Below are 16,842 nucleotides of genomic sequence, written 5' to 3'. Positions count from 1 at the left end.
ACACAACTGTGTGTTTGCTATTCAAATAACTGACGCACTGACGGGAAAACAACACAGGATCCTCATGAAACTCAACACTTGGTGTCCTGGAAGCTGATGAACCTGCAGAACTGTTGCTGTTAAAAGTTTTCAGATACAAAAATTAAAGTCAATGAATTAGCTTCCAGGTTTTAATGATGTGTTTTCTAACTGACTCATCACAGCGAAGCTTCAGGTAGAAAACAGTGTCATTAACACAGTGGACGGTGTCATGTGTCAGACACGTATGTGATTCCTCAGTAAAATAATCCTGGTGGTTGTTTGATCTCTGTGTCTTCTTTGCTCTCACAACCACAGCAGTTACCTCAGTGAGGCGTTTCCTCCAGGGAGAGGGAGGAGCACTACCATGGTAGCAAACACCATCACCACCTCCTCTGTGCCGACTCCTCCTCACCTCTGCAACTCTACACCTGAGCAGCAGCAGCAGCAGCAGCAGCCCCTCATACCTGATGAGCAACTTGTGGAAGCAAAGTCAGTGACACACATCGAGGCCCGGCTAACGTCCACACACACGATGGAAGGTGGACGGACACTGGAGAGAAAGGAGCCAAACAAAGAGGAGGAGGAGGAAGAGGAGGAAGAGGAGGAGGAGAAGGAGGGGAGCAGTCTGGACTGGCTCATGAGAACCGAGGACTCAAAGATTACTCCTATGGACTCCAACATCTTAACGTCTAGGTAACAGGTCCTGCAGGGAGGAACTGCTGTTTGACTTTAAACAACAGTCACTGGGTTTTTCAGAGATAAAATTACAGTCTGTAGAGACTGGTGAGTCTCAGGTGACGTGCGTCGAGGTTAACAAGCCTCAGGATGTTCAAAGTTTCTGATCACAAGCTGGAGCATGTTCACATTTACTCATTTCATTCAAACACCACAGGGTTTGTGTCTGAATCTTGGAAATGTTGACTTGTTTGTTTCTCTAGTGTTGACAACATCTGCAGTAGAGCGTTCACCAGGGAGCGAGTGTTTGAAGCAGCATCTCAGGGGGAAGCGGCTCAACTCACCGGCCTGCTCGACTACCTGCGACTTAATGATCAACGACTTACGAGCCCAGAATTCACAGGCAAGTAGGAACAAGATGTTTGACTCTATCTGTTTCCCCTGAAACGTCCTGCAGCTGTTACACGTTCGTTTGAATCAGTGCACATCTATTTGTGAGTCAGTGGATAGAGACGAGGATGGATCTTCTGTGTAGCACATGCAATGAACCACAATTCAACCAGAGGACGATGGATGTGAATTCTGTGGATTTGGTTGATACAAGGAAAATATTATGTTTATGATTATTAATCATCAAGTTTGAATCCTTCAGATGAAACCAATGGGAAGACGGCGCTCCTGAAAGCTTTGCTGAATCTAAGAGATGGAAAAAATGACACGGTTGAGGTTCTGCTCGACATAGCAGAGAAAACTGGAGATTTAGAAAATTTAGTCAATGCTTCTTACAAAGATCTTTGCTACAAAGGTGAGTGACCGAAGATCGAGAGTCTTTAAAACTGAAGGCTGTAAAACTCTATCTAAAAATCATATGTTACACTCCTCACACATTAATGCTATTAGTGAAAACAATCACTCAATACAGCTGCTTTTAATGAATTTGGATTAAAAACTCCTGACACTTGTCTGTTTTGTCCATTTAAAAAGTGAACATGTGGAGTGAACATGTTGAAACACGTAGATCATCAGAACATGAAGATCCTGTGAACACGTAGACAGATCACACAGTTACACTTGTGTCCGTCCTGATCCCATCACACATCTGTCATGAGTTTCAAAACTCTTCAGTCAACAACGGACATCCTGTAACAACCAACCGTGTGTCACAGGTCAGACGCCGCTGCATGTTGCCATCGAAAGAAGAAGCTTCGACCACGTGAAGCTGCTCGTCCAGAAAGGAGCAGACGTGCAGGCCAAAGCCAACGGGAAGTTTTTCCAGCGTAAAGCAGGACTGGGCTTTTATTTTGGTGGGTCATCACGTCCCATATACATTTTCTATCCCAGCTGTGAACGACGAACGTTCACTAATCTCACCTTTGTCTGTTTCCACCAGGAGAACTTCCACTGTCGCTGGCCGCCTGCACCAACCAGCCCGACATCGTGTCCTTCCTCATGGAGAACCCGTTCAGAAGAGCCGACCTGGGCGACAAGGACTCGCAGGGAAACACCGTCTTGCACACCTTGGTGATCATAGCGGACAACACCACAGAAAACACCGACATGGTTGCGAGGATGTACGACGAGATCCTGGTTCAACACAACAAACTGGAGAAAACAGACAAAGTGAAGCTGGAGGCGATCGAGAACAATAAGGGGTTAACGTCTCTGAAGTTAGCCGCCAAGCTGGGAAAGATTGGGGTCAGTCTGTTTTCAGATTCATCTTGACACCATGTTCGTGTACCTGACCATGGGAAATCTGTCATACGTGTGCAAAACATGACAACATGCATGTCATGTAACGCAAACTAATGATCTCCTCTCTGATCTCCAGCTGTTCAGACACATTCTGCAGCGGGAGTTTGAGGATGAGGAGATGAGGCCGCTGTGCAGGAAGTTCACAGAATGGGTCTACGGGCCCGTTCGCTCCTCGCTCTACGACATCACTTCCATCGACACCAGCGAAGACAACTCCGTGCTGGAGATCGTCGTCTTTGGGAGTGAAATTCCGGTTAGAGACTCAGTTCAACTCAAAATGAAATTTACATGAAGGTCTAGAACACCACAAAAAGTTCCGTCCATCTTTATAAAGATGTGAAGGATGTGATGAATGAGTTGACAGTTGGAGCCTCTGCTGAATCCATAGAATATATTTGTATAAACATTGGTCACAGCACAACACTGTGCAATGCTGCTGTGTTTTTAATGTGAAAACCGACCTGTGACCTCAGAATCGTCCGGAGATGCTCCAGATCGAACCTCTCCGCAGTCTCCTCCAGGATAAATGGGACAGATTTGCTTCTAAACTATTCTTGATGAATTTCTTGGTGTATCTGATGTACGTGTCTATCTTCACCTCCGTGGCCTACAACAGAAAGGACGGACAGGTGAGGCCGAACCAAAACCGTCTATTTCAGAACAGGACAAACCGTTGTCCCGCCTGAACCAGTGAGTATTTAATCTTTTCGACCTGCAGCCACCGTTCCCCATCGAGAACGTCCCAGCCGACTGCCTCCGCTGCGCCGGTGAGATCTTCAGTGTCCTCGGAGCCGTGTGGTTTCTCTATAAAGCGGTGAGGAAGTGGAATCTGGTGAAGTTCACACCCAGAGTCTAAATTAATCTAAAACCTTAATTATTGTTTTTGTTTTAAATTCATAGATAACTATTTTCAGGAAGAACCCTCCAAACTTCAAGGCTCTTGACACAGATGGATTCTCTGACATTCTGTTGTGAGTACAGTATAGTACAGTACAGTATAGTATAGTATAGTACAGTACAGTATAGTACAGTACAGTACAGTACAGTACAGTACAGTATAGTACAGTACAGTACAGTATAGTATAGTATAGTATAGTACAGTGTGTACTTCCTGTTGATGGGATGCTCTCCTCACTGCTCCGCTCTGTGTTTCACTCAGTTTCCTGCAGGCCATTCTTATTCTCGTGTGCACAGTTGTGTACCTCTGTGGGCGGAGGGAGTATGTGGGACTCCTCGTGCTCTCGCTGGCTCTGGCCTGGATCAACGTCCTCTACTACACAAGAGGCTCCAAACAAATGGGGATATACAATGTCATGATGCAAAGAGTAAGAATGAAGTTAGTTTCATATACGTGGTTACCGGAGGTATGGGAGTGGTTTAAAGGTTTTAAATGCAGTATTCATGCCACTAGAGGCCGCACCCTGGTGTCTGGGCTCAGCCTCAGACAGGGTGAGCAGGTCTAACATCTGGATGGAGCTTGGAGTGAAACCGCTGCTCCTTCACGTTGCATGAGCGCCTTCCATTGGAGTTTGAGGGGGCAGGCCCAGGAGGAGACGCCCAGGGTAGACCCAGAACTCACTGAAGACAATGGGAGGATGGGATGATGGAGGCAGCAGCAGAACCAGATTTGGATCTGCAGCAAATTTCATGCACTCATAAATACCAGTCATCTAAATATGTCAGATTTTTAAAGAAAATAAAGATCCACGATTTATTCCCTGAGAAATATAAGAAAATCTCACAATTTTAAAGAAAGTTATCAGAAGAAATCTCTGCCCGTGTTCTAACCTTCCACCAGGTTCAGTAGAATTCAGGTTTGGCTGATGACAAACAACCAACAAACCTTCATGGAAAAGATATTAAAATGACATCAGAGTGTTAAAAAGAGTGTGAGCTTTTCATCACCATCAATCTCTAACATGGGGAGGGTCAGTGGTTTTACAGGGTGGGGCTCACATACCTTCACATGAACAGGAACTAGAAAACAAAGAATGGAGAAGCTCAGGTCAAACCACCAGAGGAGTGTTACTGAACAGCCTGCTAATACATACATCTTTACATAGAACATAGTTCTTGACTGATGAATTTTACAATCTCATGCACATAAGCATTAAAATCTGTTTCCCTCTTTAGATGATCCTGGGAGACATCTCACACTTTCTATGTGTCTACGGAGTCTTGCTATTTGGATTTTCTGCAGGTAAAGTTCCCAAAATTATTAAATAGTTATTCAGTTAAAGATTTTTCAAGGTTAAGACGCCCGAGCTAAATTTTCTCCTCGTCCACAGCCATCGTTTCACTCATCGATGACTCAGATCCAGCTCTTAAAAACAGCTCAGTGCCTCGCGGAAGGAGTTTTGACGCCGAGACGTTTACGTGCAAAAAGCCGAGTTACAACGACATCCGCTTCACAACACTGGAACTGTTCAAGTTCACGATAGGAATGGGAGATCTGGAGTTCACCGACCACGTCCAGTATAAAGAAGTTTTCTACATCCTGCTCATCTCGTACATTGTCCTGACTTACATCCTGCTGCTCAACATGCTCATAGCACAGATGGGCAACACGGTCGAGAGAATCTCCAAAGAAAGTGAAAACATTTGGAACCTGCAGGTGGGAAACAAATTTCACTTTAAATCTCATGTTCACATGTTGATCTCTCAAATTCAGAATAATTCAACGATAGAACCAACACAGAAAATGAGGTTGCATGTACTGAAGCAAACATGCAAACAGAAAACAGAGCATATATCTTGTGTATTCTATATATATATATATATATATATATATATATATATGTTTGTGTAAATCACTCACATGTCCTCAGAGAGCCTCTACAATTTTGGACATGGAGCGAACTTTGCCGAGGTGCCTGAGGAGCAAACTGTTCACCGGAGAGTCGAAGATGGTTTGTCTGAGAGGCAAGAAGGACGAGTGTCGCAGATTTTTCAGGTAAACCAGAAGTGTAAATGTCCAGAGGTGAGAAATAACTAAATCCTTAAAACACCATCAGGACCATATAAATGATAAAAAAGCAAACAAAAGATTTTCCAGATGTGTCGTCCTGCTGAATTACTGTGTATGATATAGTTTCATTTAAACAACAATTTAAAGTTTAAACACTGAAGTTCATGGATTTTCAGTTAAACAGGAAATGATATATATATTTTCAATGTTTTACATTTCAAACTAAATCCCGATTACACCCATTGTGCTGTGGTGTGAAGAGTAAACTATGTGTTTTGTACATTTGGTGAACTTTTAATCCTTTAATATCAGTTTCTGAAGATTTAATCATGTGAAGTATTTCTACAGTTTCACATCATCTGAGTCTTCTTCCACTTCAGGGTGGAGGAAATGAACTGGAGACTGTGGAGGTCGCATCTTGGTGTGATCGGAGAGGAAGACCCAGGAAATGACATGATGCAGCCGCAGCCTCACAAGGAGACACCTCGTAGGTCCACACACACACACACACACACACACACACACACACACACACACACACACACACACACACACACACACACACACACACACACACACACACACACTGCTTACTGCTAAAATGTCACTGATGAGTTTCCATTTAAACTTTCAGGGAACCTGTGGAACCTGAGTCCACTGTTTGAGAGGATTCGAGTCCGACGTCGCCAGCCACAGAATTTCAACTTTCCTTAATGATCCCGACCCCCCCACCCATAAAAGAACAAGGTTACCAGTGTATTAGTTTCATGTGGAATATTGTTTTGCTTCAGTGAACTTTTCAGTCTAAAAGGTTTATTTTAAACTAAAACGGCAGCTTTTTTATATCATGACATTTCCTAATAGACAGGAATCTGTAAATACTGAATATGAGCCATTAATTAGTTATGATTATAGAGATAGAACTTTTATAATTACACTTTTCTCACATCCTGTTGATCTGGGAGACACTGACCTCCTCCTCTCCTCCTCCTCTCCTCTGTTTGGTCTCAGCATGTCCTCCTCATCTCTAACTTTCCCCTGAACGAGGTTCAAAGTTCACAGCTTTGTGTTTGTGAATAACAAACTCATTGACATCAACTTGTTGTGCGATTGATTTAGTGTATTTTTGAAGCAGCACGTTAAGAGTCATCAAAAATATAAGTTAGGAAATAAAACTGTGAATTAACAACAGTCTGTGATTAAAGGTTGATTGGTTGATGGATTCTTCATCATTGTCTTGGTCCTACACGAAGTCAGTTCTTCGTCATTGTTATTAAATTAATCTGTAACTCAGACTTAGTGAATTTAGGTTTTAATTAATATGAACTAATCGTCTCAGTGTTCAGTTCCTCCCTTTACTCTTGAAACTTTCACATAAAATATAAATAAAACTGGCGGCAACAGTCCATCAACGCAACTCGACACTCAAAGTTTATGGATATAAAGTATGGATATAAAAACAGCATAATAATAATCTGTTGTTTGGAAGATGATCTGTATATTGCACCACATTTGTACATTTGTATAGTTTAAGCTTTGCCTTTATATAGCTCCGTATTTTCTACACATTTTGATTTTCATGTAATAGTGATTTTTATGCGACCCCAAAATTATTACAGGTTTAGAAAGTGTGTTTTACTTTACCTGATCGTTTAATTCAAACTACGTTACATTCATTTACATGACTTTGGTTAATATTAATTATTACAAATCCACTCCAGCAATATTGCTGTTTCCTCAATGCAGATCAATGATTTGATTTTGGTAAAAGGGATTCTAACCATCCGAACTTATTTCTTTTAAACTGTGCCAACTTCTGTGTCCCAGAATACACCAGGAGTGTTCAGTTTCACCTTCAGTGTTTCACTGTGAGGTTTCTGCTCCACTGAGGATCACAGACACATTTTGAAAACAAAGGTCAAAGTCAACTTTATTGTCAATTCTGATATGAACAGCACCTCACGAGGTGCTCAGGTCGTGGACATCTGAAGTCAACAGGACTGTCCCAGGAGGAGTCAACAGGACTGTCCCAGGAGGAGTCCAACAGGACTGTCCCAGGAGGAGTCAACAGGACTGTCCCAGGAGGAGTCAACAGGACTGTCCCAGGAGGAGTCAACAGGACTGTCCCAGGAGAAGTCCAACAGGTCGGAACTGAAGTCCGGTCCGTCCACTGGGGGCAGTGTGGAGGTCAAGTGCGTCACACGAGCACGGAGGATGATGGAGGTCGAGGAGGTGAAGCTTCTCTCGGATCCAGATCCTTGCTCTCATCGTCAGGACACTTCGGGGCAAGTTCTCTTCCGTTGTCTTCAGTTTCCTGACGTGTCGGACGGTTGTTCACACAGTCAGCTTCGTGTGTTTCCGGCTGTTGTCGCTCGTCGTGTCGTCTCTGTGGAGTTGGAGCTGCAGGTGTTTCTGCTGCAGGTGAAGTGAACACTTGCTCTCAGTGTCTGGACTCGTGTCGTGGACTGAGTGGATCCAATCCACTGGTCTCAGCTCTGCTGCTGTGGACGGGTCGTCGCGCACTTTGCTGTCAGCTGCTAATGAGCGACTCCCGCTAACGGCGCCATGTTGTCGCTCGTGTGTTTGAGTCCGCAGCCGCAGTTCGGCCTGTTGGTTCCACAACAAGTTCACGTGTTGAGGAAACTTTCAGGAAACTTTTTCATTGAATTTAAGACACGTGCTTCAACACCAGTTCACAAATACACGATAAACTTTAGAGCCTCAATATATCAAGAGTGGAACTGACAAATATAAAAGACAAAAGCAGCTGGTGCTAATGTTAGCTGCTTCATTTAGTTGCTTTATTGTGGAAGGTTTATCGGTGAATTTGTGTTTCCTGTCATAAGTAGTGCCTCTGTAGAGGACCTTTATTGTGAAGGGTCACCATATAAAAACATGGACCTGCTTCAAGCTTCATAAAGAAATCAAATGACACTCTTCACTTCTTATTTCTCTGTTCTCTCTCCTGTGAATCAAACCTCGACTACAGCAATAATCATGAGTGTTGTGAAAATCAAACACGAGAAGTAAATGTTTGAAGTTGGTTCAGAAAGGATTTAAAATGATGTCACAGAATGTTTGTGCTTTTATTTCTACAGCTAACTTTAAGGGTTTTACATTTCAGGGTTAGACTTTAGTTTCTAAATCAAATGTCTGAACAAACATTGCATCATTTGCTCATTAAAATAGAACAAGTAGCTGTTATAAGGAACCACAGAGAACCGACGAGGTAAAATAAGACAGAAAGTGAGAATAAATAATCATCAACAATAATTAAAATATAAACATTCAAAGCAATAAAATTGATCCTAAACGTTGGTTTCTTAGTTCACTTATCTGAGTAAGTGATATATTCCTTCATACAATAATTGTGCTTTTATTTCAAATATGACATCACCCGCTCATTGCCACTAGGTGGCGGTATAGTTCATGAAGAAACTTTCATATTTACTGAGCTAATATGTCTGAGTGTGAAATCAGGAGCAGCTTGATTGAATTGAAAGAGGCTGTTGGTCCTTGGCAGAGCTCTGCTCTCATTATTACTGCAGCTCATTCTCCAGATGTGAAAATCCTCTGTGTATTTTCTACTGCTGCTGTTTCTTAGATGGTTTTCTTCTGACTCGTCAAATGAAAGATAATATACTATTCACTTCATTTTATATTGTTGCTTAAAGTATTTACTTGTACTGTCAGTACCACACAGAGAAACAGAGATAAACATGTTGAAGAGTGTTGTCCACACTCCAGGACAGTAGGTGGCAGCAGTCAGGATGTCAATGACTCGCGACCTGTAAACAAAGAAACAGGAAGTGGTTCTTTTGAGAGGAAGAAAATGTGCTTTAGTTTATTTTCTGAATTTCAGATGTGGATCGAACCACATTTATTTCAGTTTGATTCTTAGTAGTTTCACTTGAACTGACAGTTGAGCTGTTCTTAGAGGTTAAATGAGATAAAACAGATGATTTGAGTTCAGCTATTCATATGGAAATACCGCATTGCATGATGGGAAATCTAGCTGCTGTTCATCAAATAAAAGTCAGTCCTCTCTGTCAGGCGTTGTGCTAAACAGTATCGTGCGTATGGACTTGCTGCTGAGTCCCAGCCCCCTGCAGCCTGTGGTTCAGTGGATGTATTGATAGTCAGCACCGTCAGTCATGATGGTTTGTGTGTGGAACAGTGTCCTGCCTGTGAGCTGTACAACTCATACTTACCTGGCAGGGGAGACACCATGATCAAGAAGGTGGTTCACCCAGGGCGAGGCTCAGCCATTGCACTCCGGTTGTGCTGACCCCTGCGAATTCCCCAAATGTGGGAATCTCGACTGCATAATTTCTGGTAGTGGGGGACTGCGTTCGCGCTCTCCCCTGATCAAGTGTCTAAGAGAACAATCTGCTGCCTCAACATCAGAGCAGCTGAGCAGAGGCTCCTCACTCCATCAGCTCATGAACCAGGAGACACTTCACTCTCACTACAAGTCCTTCCTGCTGCTGCTGCTTCACACCCTGTTTTCTTTGGTCTCAGCAACTAACCACACTCACTTCACTTCCTGTTTCTATCTCCATTATTTCCTCCTGCTGTGAGTTACACACTGAAACATGAACTTCATGTGTCCGTCACACTTTGTTTGTACTGCTCATATTCACGGATCGCACTTTGTCTCATGGATCTGAACAAGGTGCCACATCCTCTGTTCTTAACCCTCGACTAGTGTGAGGGAAACTACCTACAAGTCTTTTAACAGGGAAATACTGAGAAACCTCAGTCACATGTGAGGGATTCATCTCCCAGGACGGACACAAGAGCAATAGATGCTGAACACATCCACTAAATAAACGTTTTTACAGCAGTGATGAGAAGAAACAGTTTGTAACATGAGGGGAAAGTGTGTCAGTGTTAAAAGTATTTATAGATAAGAAAATGTCTGATAGAGATGAAGCGAGCAGCAGCGACTAATGAATTCAAGAGTAATTGTCAGTTACAGTATGTTGATGAAATGTGTTGTTCATACTCCAGGACAGTAGGTGGCAGCAGTCATGATGTCAGTCACTCACCGACAGTAAACAAAGAAACAGGAAGTGGTTCTGTGTGTGGGGGGGTGCTCTGTGAGTTCTTTTCGTTTTCTCTGAATTTCAGATGTGGATCAAACCACATTTGTTTCTGTGTGATTCAGCTTTGATTCCCTTGAACTGACAGTCGAGCTGTTGTGTGTTTTAGGGTGTAAATTAAATCAAAGACGATTTGAGTTCTGCCTTTCATATGGAAATGCAGCATTGCATGATGGGAAATCTACCTCATGAAATAATGTGACCAATCTTTGTATAAAACAGTTTGTGTTTGTTTCTCTTTCAAATGGTTGGATTCACAGTGATTCAGTGACTTTTGCTCGACTGTGGTTTGTCATATTTTGTTGTAGTTTCACTGACTGTGTGTAGACTGTGAGTTCAGACCTCAGACCTCTGAGAGAGAGGGACTGTGAGGAGAAACAGGAGGTTACCTCCGACTTGTCCTCAGTATCGCTTCTCGGCCTTTTGGCTAAGATCAAGTGTAGTATCTGTTCTTATCAGTTTAATATCTGATACGTCTCCTACCCGGGGACCATATATTAAATTGATTTTTGGAACAGGGAGATGGAATAGGGGCTTGCTCCGTCCACTCCACGCATCGACCTGGTATTGCAGTACTTCCAGGAACGGAGCACCCCCCTCTCTATGTATAACATTAAGCCATTTTGTGTTAGAAGTGTAGATGATGTGACATCTGTTGAAGAGCTCATAAACTATGAATTCACAGATTTCAGAGATGTTAGTGTGATCCACTGTGTCACTGTGATGAGAGACATTTTCATAGAAGACTTGTACAACATTAAAAACATATTTCATTCTGTTGTAACTACTCAAAACTCCAGTTATCCACAGATGTCATTTCATAGATTCAGACTACCTTGTCATTCAAGTCACTTCATGATAGAAATCTACAATTCAGTAGGATTATCATTTATTAGAGTATACTATAATCTTTCATCCTTGGGATAAATACAATATAATTCTGACTAGTCATAAATACTACACCATACTGACTAGTTCAAAGTTAGTTTAAGGTGTCTTGAATTGAGATGAATTTAAGACCTCTTGAAATTGGATTATGACAAACGACAATTCAATTGTAGGTTTCTGAAACTGGAATTATAGTCATGATTAAACTGCAGATGTTTGGAAGACATTTGAAAACAGCATTTTACAAGAAGAACTGCTGGAACGTTTAAAATGTAGCTTTAGTGTTTTAATCTGATTAACTGAAAAGAACGATCAACAGGTGAAAACAGGTGGAGTTGCTGCGCTAATTCTCCTTCATACAATAATTGTGCTTTTATTTCAAATATGGCATCACCTGCTCATTGCCACTAAGTGGCGGTATAGTTCATGAAGAAACTTTCATATTTACTGAGCTAATATGTCTGAGTGTGAAATCAGGTGCAGCTTGATTGAATTGAAAGAGGCTGTTGGTCCTTGGCAGAGCTCTGCTCTCAGTTGCGCACCGTTTTAGTTGAATCTGTTTTAGAGGCTGTTGGTTAATTTAATGGTCATTTTGGAGGCTGTACATTGTGGAGCTGCTGTTCAACTTAGTTGGATCATACTGAAACATGTTCCTAATATTTTGTCAACTTAAATTCCTATTAAAGGGATGATTCACATTCTTGAGGCTACAAAGTGGAGACTTTTGATTTTTAAACCAGTCAAACTAATAACAGCTGAGTGAGACAAGGGGAAACAGTTGTTTATCCAAAGACGTAGAAGAAGACATGTTCAACTTGGTCATCAGGATGAAGACACACTGCCCTGCCCCCACTGACTGCTACAGAAGGCTGGGTGCCATGTCATATTCATATTGTAGTATCGCCTTTTTCAAATCGCACCAAAATCAGCACTGCTAAATAGACACTCCAAGTGTGAAGCTGATCAGATAAATGGTTTGCGAGATATGTGCTCCATATACAGACAGACAGACAGTTTGTGGAATTAGTAGGTCGATAATCATCATCACTCCAGTTCATAATTTGAGGGATATCTTGTTTGTTCTTTGACTTTTGTGTGTTAATTAAAAAAAATGCTGCCTGTTTCCTGCTTCTTTAATATTTTAAAATAATGTTGATATTTTTTATTTTTTATTTTAAAAATGTTTCATCGCGTCATTTCCATTCCAGTGTACCACAGTTTTTACATTTTATTATTGCTTTGAAATATAAATTAAAACGCTGATTTAAAATGTAATGTGCACATCCTGGTGTCCAGAAAGAAAAGCAGTGAGTGAACCTAAAGACCTAAAAAATGAAGTAAAATGCATCATCTTAGTTCAGTTTATTGGCGGGTGACAACCACCATCAAGGTGCATTACCGCCAAGATAAATTACATCACCATTAGAATTGTGACAGAACAAAAAACAGATCATAAGAAAGTTTTAAAAAAGATCAAAGCAATAAAAAATGCAGATCATAGCAAAAACAGATAAAGCAAAACAGAAAACATATCACAGGAAATGATGGAAAGGATCAAAGTCATAAACTGTCCTATGGATCAGGGGATCCAAAGTCACAGCTTTTAGATTATTCAAGCATTCACAAAGCAGTGGATGTCTGTAGTGCACCTTGACACACACCCGCCATTAATCTGAACATAAGAAGAAAGCAGCAATTCGTATCCCCAAGCTTCACATCTGAAAGAGAGAATGAGTAATCCACACAGTTGCAGGGACTTGGTCATAACAACTGTCAATAATGACAAGACAATGACCAAAAAGAACAGATGTTACTGGATCTATGTTGCTGACGTGATAGAGAGGGTCCTGGCCCAGTTTGGAACGGTCAAAACGGACCCCTGCCAGCAATGCAACTACATCCTACGGGTGACGAAAAACACAACCGAGGCATTCAAATATCATACACATGTCATATTGGAGAAGAGAAGTGTCAAAGAATTGTCCAATGCTGTGGTCAAGTACCTCAAAAAGAAACTCAGCTGGACAGACGTAATGGCTGATGCATGGCCACTGCAGGATGCAGGTTTTGAGGAGGTCCTAGTACGAGCCTTGGGGAAGCAACTCACCCTGTGCTGCCGTTCGAATCGAATTTTAAAGGGTAGTGCGGTAGTGTCTCTTGTTATTCTGTTTTTTATACTTTTACTTTAAACTTTAATTTTGTGATAGATGTTTTCTGTCTGAACTCTTAACCTGCATCTGGTGAGAGACAATGGGTTAATGACTGTGTATCAGGTAAATACTGTATATCAGCAGGAACACTGGCCTCAGCAATGAGGTCTATGTGACCACCAACTTTTATGTAGAGTTTTCTCCAAGTGCTTTGGTTTCCTCCCATAATCCAAATCTGGCCAATAAAATGTTCAATACATGTCCAGAAAAAGACATTTCTGAGGGAGTTTGGTTTTTATTTAGAACTACGAGTGCGGTGCCTGTTGTAAACCTGCCTGTTTAGAATGGACTGTTTGCTTGGCCCGTGTGGATGCTTCCGAGCTGCTACAGAACAATTTCAGAACAAACTGAATCCGTGTATCATTCGTTCTTTTCATATTTAATTAGAAAACCAGAATGGGAAAATGAAAAAACAAGTCATTATTTCCTTATTCATTTATGTATCTGATACCAAAAACCAAAACCGGTTGTTTCTCGTATTTTGGATTTTATGCTCAGATCAAAAATAGGAAATGAAAAAGCGGGTCACTCCGGTCATTTTAACACTGAGTCCTGACTGTGCATCTCATCTCATGTTGTATTGAGCAAAGAATGTTGAGGAGTCATTTTTCATGGTGTTTAAATGCAGCCTCATAAACTCTGGAATCAAAAAAACACCAAGTTACTTCATGTACTGATCAGGTCCTGATAACTAGTGATGAGTGTTTTCTGGTTATAGGGAGAGCAGGTCAGAGTGGAAAGGAAGAAGTTCCCAAATTGAACAATTTCACTGCAATTAGGTGTATGGATCTAACCTTTCACAAACCTTCTGTCACTTTCAAACATGAGGATAAACAGTCAAAGACCAGTTTATAATTTTGGAATAAAGTGTATTTGTGCCTTGAGGACAGAGGAATCCAGTCAACCATCATGTCTGTTTTCAATTCTGGTTGCTCAGGCTTTAAGAACAAGCTGATGGAGTTTATCACTGTGGTTTGTGTTTTATTACATGAGGAAAATATTGAATTTTTAAAGGTCGATCCTCCCCAACAACAAGAAAAGAACTACAGCACATTCTACCATTTTTATTTACACAGGTCTTCTGCAAAAGCTGCCTAAATACATACTGAACGCGGGGGAACTGTCCTCCCATTCTTTGCTCCTTATATATGTAATGAATCACAGAGGATTTATAAAATTAGAATGTCTCTTCCCACTCGTCTATGTATGTTAATCTGATTTTTTTGTTCTTGTCTGGCTCTATTCTTTATTCTCTGCTGCTTTGCTCAGGTCACACAGAGAAACGGTGATAAACACGTTGAAGAGTGTTGTCCACACTCCAGGACAGTAGGTGGCAGCAGTCAGGATGTCAATGACTCGCGACCTGTAAACAAAGAAACAGGAAGTGGTTCTTTTGAGAGGAAGAAAATGTGCTTTGGTTTATTTTCTGAATTTCAGATGTGGATCAAACCACATTTATTTCAGTTTGATTCTTAGTAGTTTCACTTGAACTGACAGTTGAGCTGTTCTTAGAGGTTAAATGAGATAAAACAGACGATTTGAGTTCAGCTATTCATATGGAAATACAGCATTGCATGATGGGAAATCTAGCTGCTGTTCATCAAATAAAAGTCAGTCCTCTCTGTCAGGCGTTGTGCTAAACAGTATCGTGCGTATGGACTTGCTGCTGAGTCCCAGCCCCCTGCAGCCTGTGGTTCAGTGGATGTATTGATAGTCAGCACCGTCAGTCATGATGGTTTGTGTGTGGAACAGTCTCCTGCCTGTGAGCTGTACAACTCATACTTACCTGGCAGGGGAGACACCATGATCAAGAAGGTGGTTCACCCAGGGCGAGGCTCAGCCATTGCACTCCGGTTGTGCTGACCCCTGCGAATTCCCCAAATGTGGGAATCTCGACTGCATAATTTCTGGTAGTGGGGGACTGCGTTCGCGCTCTCCCCTGATCAAGTGTCTAAGAGAACAATCTGCTGCCTCAACACCAGAGTGGCTGAGAAGAGGCTCCTCACTCAATCAGCTCATTAAGGAGTGAGAGAGTTCTTTACTTTCTTTGATTCCCTTGAACTGACAGTCGACCTGTTGTGTGTTTTAGGATGTAAATTAAATCAAAGACGATTTGAGTTCTGCCTTTCATATGGAAATGCAGCATTGCATGATGGGAAATCTACCTCATGAAATAATGTGACCAATCTTTGTATAAAACACTTTGTATTTGTTTCTCTTTCAAATGGTTGGATTCACAGTGATTCAGTGACTTTTGCTCGACTGTGGTTTGTCATATTTTGTTGTAGTTTCACTGACTGTGTGTAGACTGTGAGTTCAGACCTCAGACCTCTGAGAGAGAGGGACTGTGAGGAGAAACAGGCGGTTACCTCCGACCTGTCCTCAGTATCGCTTCTCGGCCTTTTGGCTAAGATCAAGTGTAGTATCTGTTCTTATCAGTTTAATATCTGATACGTCCCCTACCCGGGGACCATATATTAAATTGATTTTTGGAACAGGGAGATGGAATAGGGGCTTGCTCCGTCCACTCCACGCATCGACCTGGTATTGCAGTACTTCCAGGAACGGTGCACCCCCCTCTCTGTGTTTAACATTAAGGCGCCTTTGTTAGAAGTATGGATTATGTGACTTCTGTTGAAGAGCTCATAAACTATGAACTTCACAGATTTCAGAGATGTTAGTGTGATCCACTCTGTCACTGTGATGAGACGACATTTTCATAGAAGACTTGTACAACATTTTCATAGATGACTTGTACAACATTAAAAACATATTTCATTCTTTTGTAACTAGTCAAAACTCCAGTTATCCACAGATGTCATTTCATAGATTCAGACTACCTTGTCATTCATGTCTCTTCATTATAGAAATCTACAATTCAGTAGAATTGTCATTTTTTAGAGTATACTATAATCTTTCATCCTTGGCATAAACACAATATAATTCTGACTAGTCATAAATACTACACCATACTGACTAGTTCAAAGTTAGTTTAAGGTGTCTTGAATTGAGATGAATTTAAGACCTCTTGAAATTGGATTATGACAAACGACAATTCAATTGTAGGTTTCTGAAACTGGAATTATAGTCATGATTAAACTGCAGATGTTTGGAAGACATTTAAAAACAGCATTTTACAAGAAGAACTGCTGGAACGTTTAAAATGTAGCTTTAGTGTTTTAATCTGATTAACTGAAAAGAACGATCAACAGGTGAAAACAGG

At 41.4% G+C, this 16,842-nt stretch overlaps 1 protein-coding gene, 1 long non-coding RNA gene and 4 other non-coding genes across 6 annotated transcripts; 5 read left to right on the top strand and 1 right to left on the bottom strand.

Moving 5' to 3' along the window:
• The first annotated feature begins 302 nt into the window (after positions 1–302).
• Positions 303–6,634, top strand: LOC109641875 (transient receptor potential cation channel subfamily V member 1-like). The gene is made up of 15 exons (XM_069533824.1): positions 303–714; positions 960–1,099; positions 1,349–1,501; positions 1,863–2,000; positions 2,087–2,391; positions 2,525–2,701; positions 2,922–3,077; positions 3,167–3,262; positions 3,349–3,419; positions 3,608–3,773; positions 4,582–4,648; positions 4,737–5,062; positions 5,277–5,401; positions 5,797–5,903; positions 6,051–6,634. Exons 1-15 carry the CDS (start codon positions 386–388, stop codon positions 6,128–6,130), a joined length of 2,436 nt encoding a protein of 811 aa, XP_069389925.1. The 5' UTR covers positions 303–385; the 3' UTR covers positions 6,131–6,634.
• A 1,561-nt stretch (positions 6,635–8,195) lies between these two features.
• Positions 8,196–9,938, bottom strand: LOC138411977 (uncharacterized). Its single transcript, XR_011244465.1, has 2 exons — positions 9,628–9,938; positions 8,196–9,204 (listed from the first exon to the last, which is right to left on the bottom strand). It is a non-coding gene; the product is annotated as an uncharacterized lncRNA (long non-coding RNA).
• On the top strand, positions 9,620–9,783 carry LOC138412114 (U1 spliceosomal RNA). The gene has a single exon (XR_011244622.1). It is a non-coding gene; the product is annotated as a U1 spliceosomal RNA (small nuclear RNA).
• A 990-nt stretch (positions 9,939–10,928) lies between the features above and the next one.
• LOC138412119 (U2 spliceosomal RNA) lies at positions 10,929–11,119 on the top strand. The gene has a single exon (XR_011244627.1). It is a non-coding gene; the product is annotated as a U2 spliceosomal RNA (small nuclear RNA).
• A 4,278-nt stretch (positions 11,120–15,397) lies between these two features.
• Positions 15,398–15,561, top strand: LOC138412113 (U1 spliceosomal RNA). Its single transcript, XR_011244621.1, has one exon. It is a non-coding gene; the product is annotated as a U1 spliceosomal RNA (small nuclear RNA).
• Positions 15,562–16,006: 445 nt separating this feature from the next.
• Positions 16,007–16,197, top strand: LOC138412117 (U2 spliceosomal RNA). The gene has a single exon (XR_011244625.1). It is a non-coding gene; the product is annotated as a U2 spliceosomal RNA (small nuclear RNA).
• Positions 16,198–16,842: the final 645 nt, after the last annotated feature.

The sequence above is a fragment of the Paralichthys olivaceus genome, chromosome 11, assembly GCF_024713975.1.
Source record: "Paralichthys olivaceus isolate ysfri-2021 chromosome 11, ASM2471397v2, whole genome shotgun sequence".
NCBI lineage: Eukaryota > Metazoa > Chordata > Actinopteri > Pleuronectiformes > Paralichthyidae > Paralichthys > Paralichthys olivaceus.
The sequence above is the reverse complement of the archived record's forward strand: the minus strand, read 5'-3'. Positions and strand labels throughout refer to the sequence as shown.

Coding starts and splice junctions, on each gene's coding strand:
- LOC109641875 (XM_069533824.1), top strand. CDS start 386: ATGGTAGCAAACACCATCACCACCTCCTCTGTGCCGACTCCTCCTCAC. Junction 1,502..1,862: donor CAAAGATCTTTGCTACAAAG/GTGAGTGACCGA, acceptor CGTGTGTCACAG/GTCAGACGCCGCTGCATGTT. Junction 2,392..2,524: donor CCAAGCTGGGAAAGATTGGG/GTCAGTCTGTTT, acceptor TCTGATCTCCAG/CTGTTCAGACACATTCTGCA.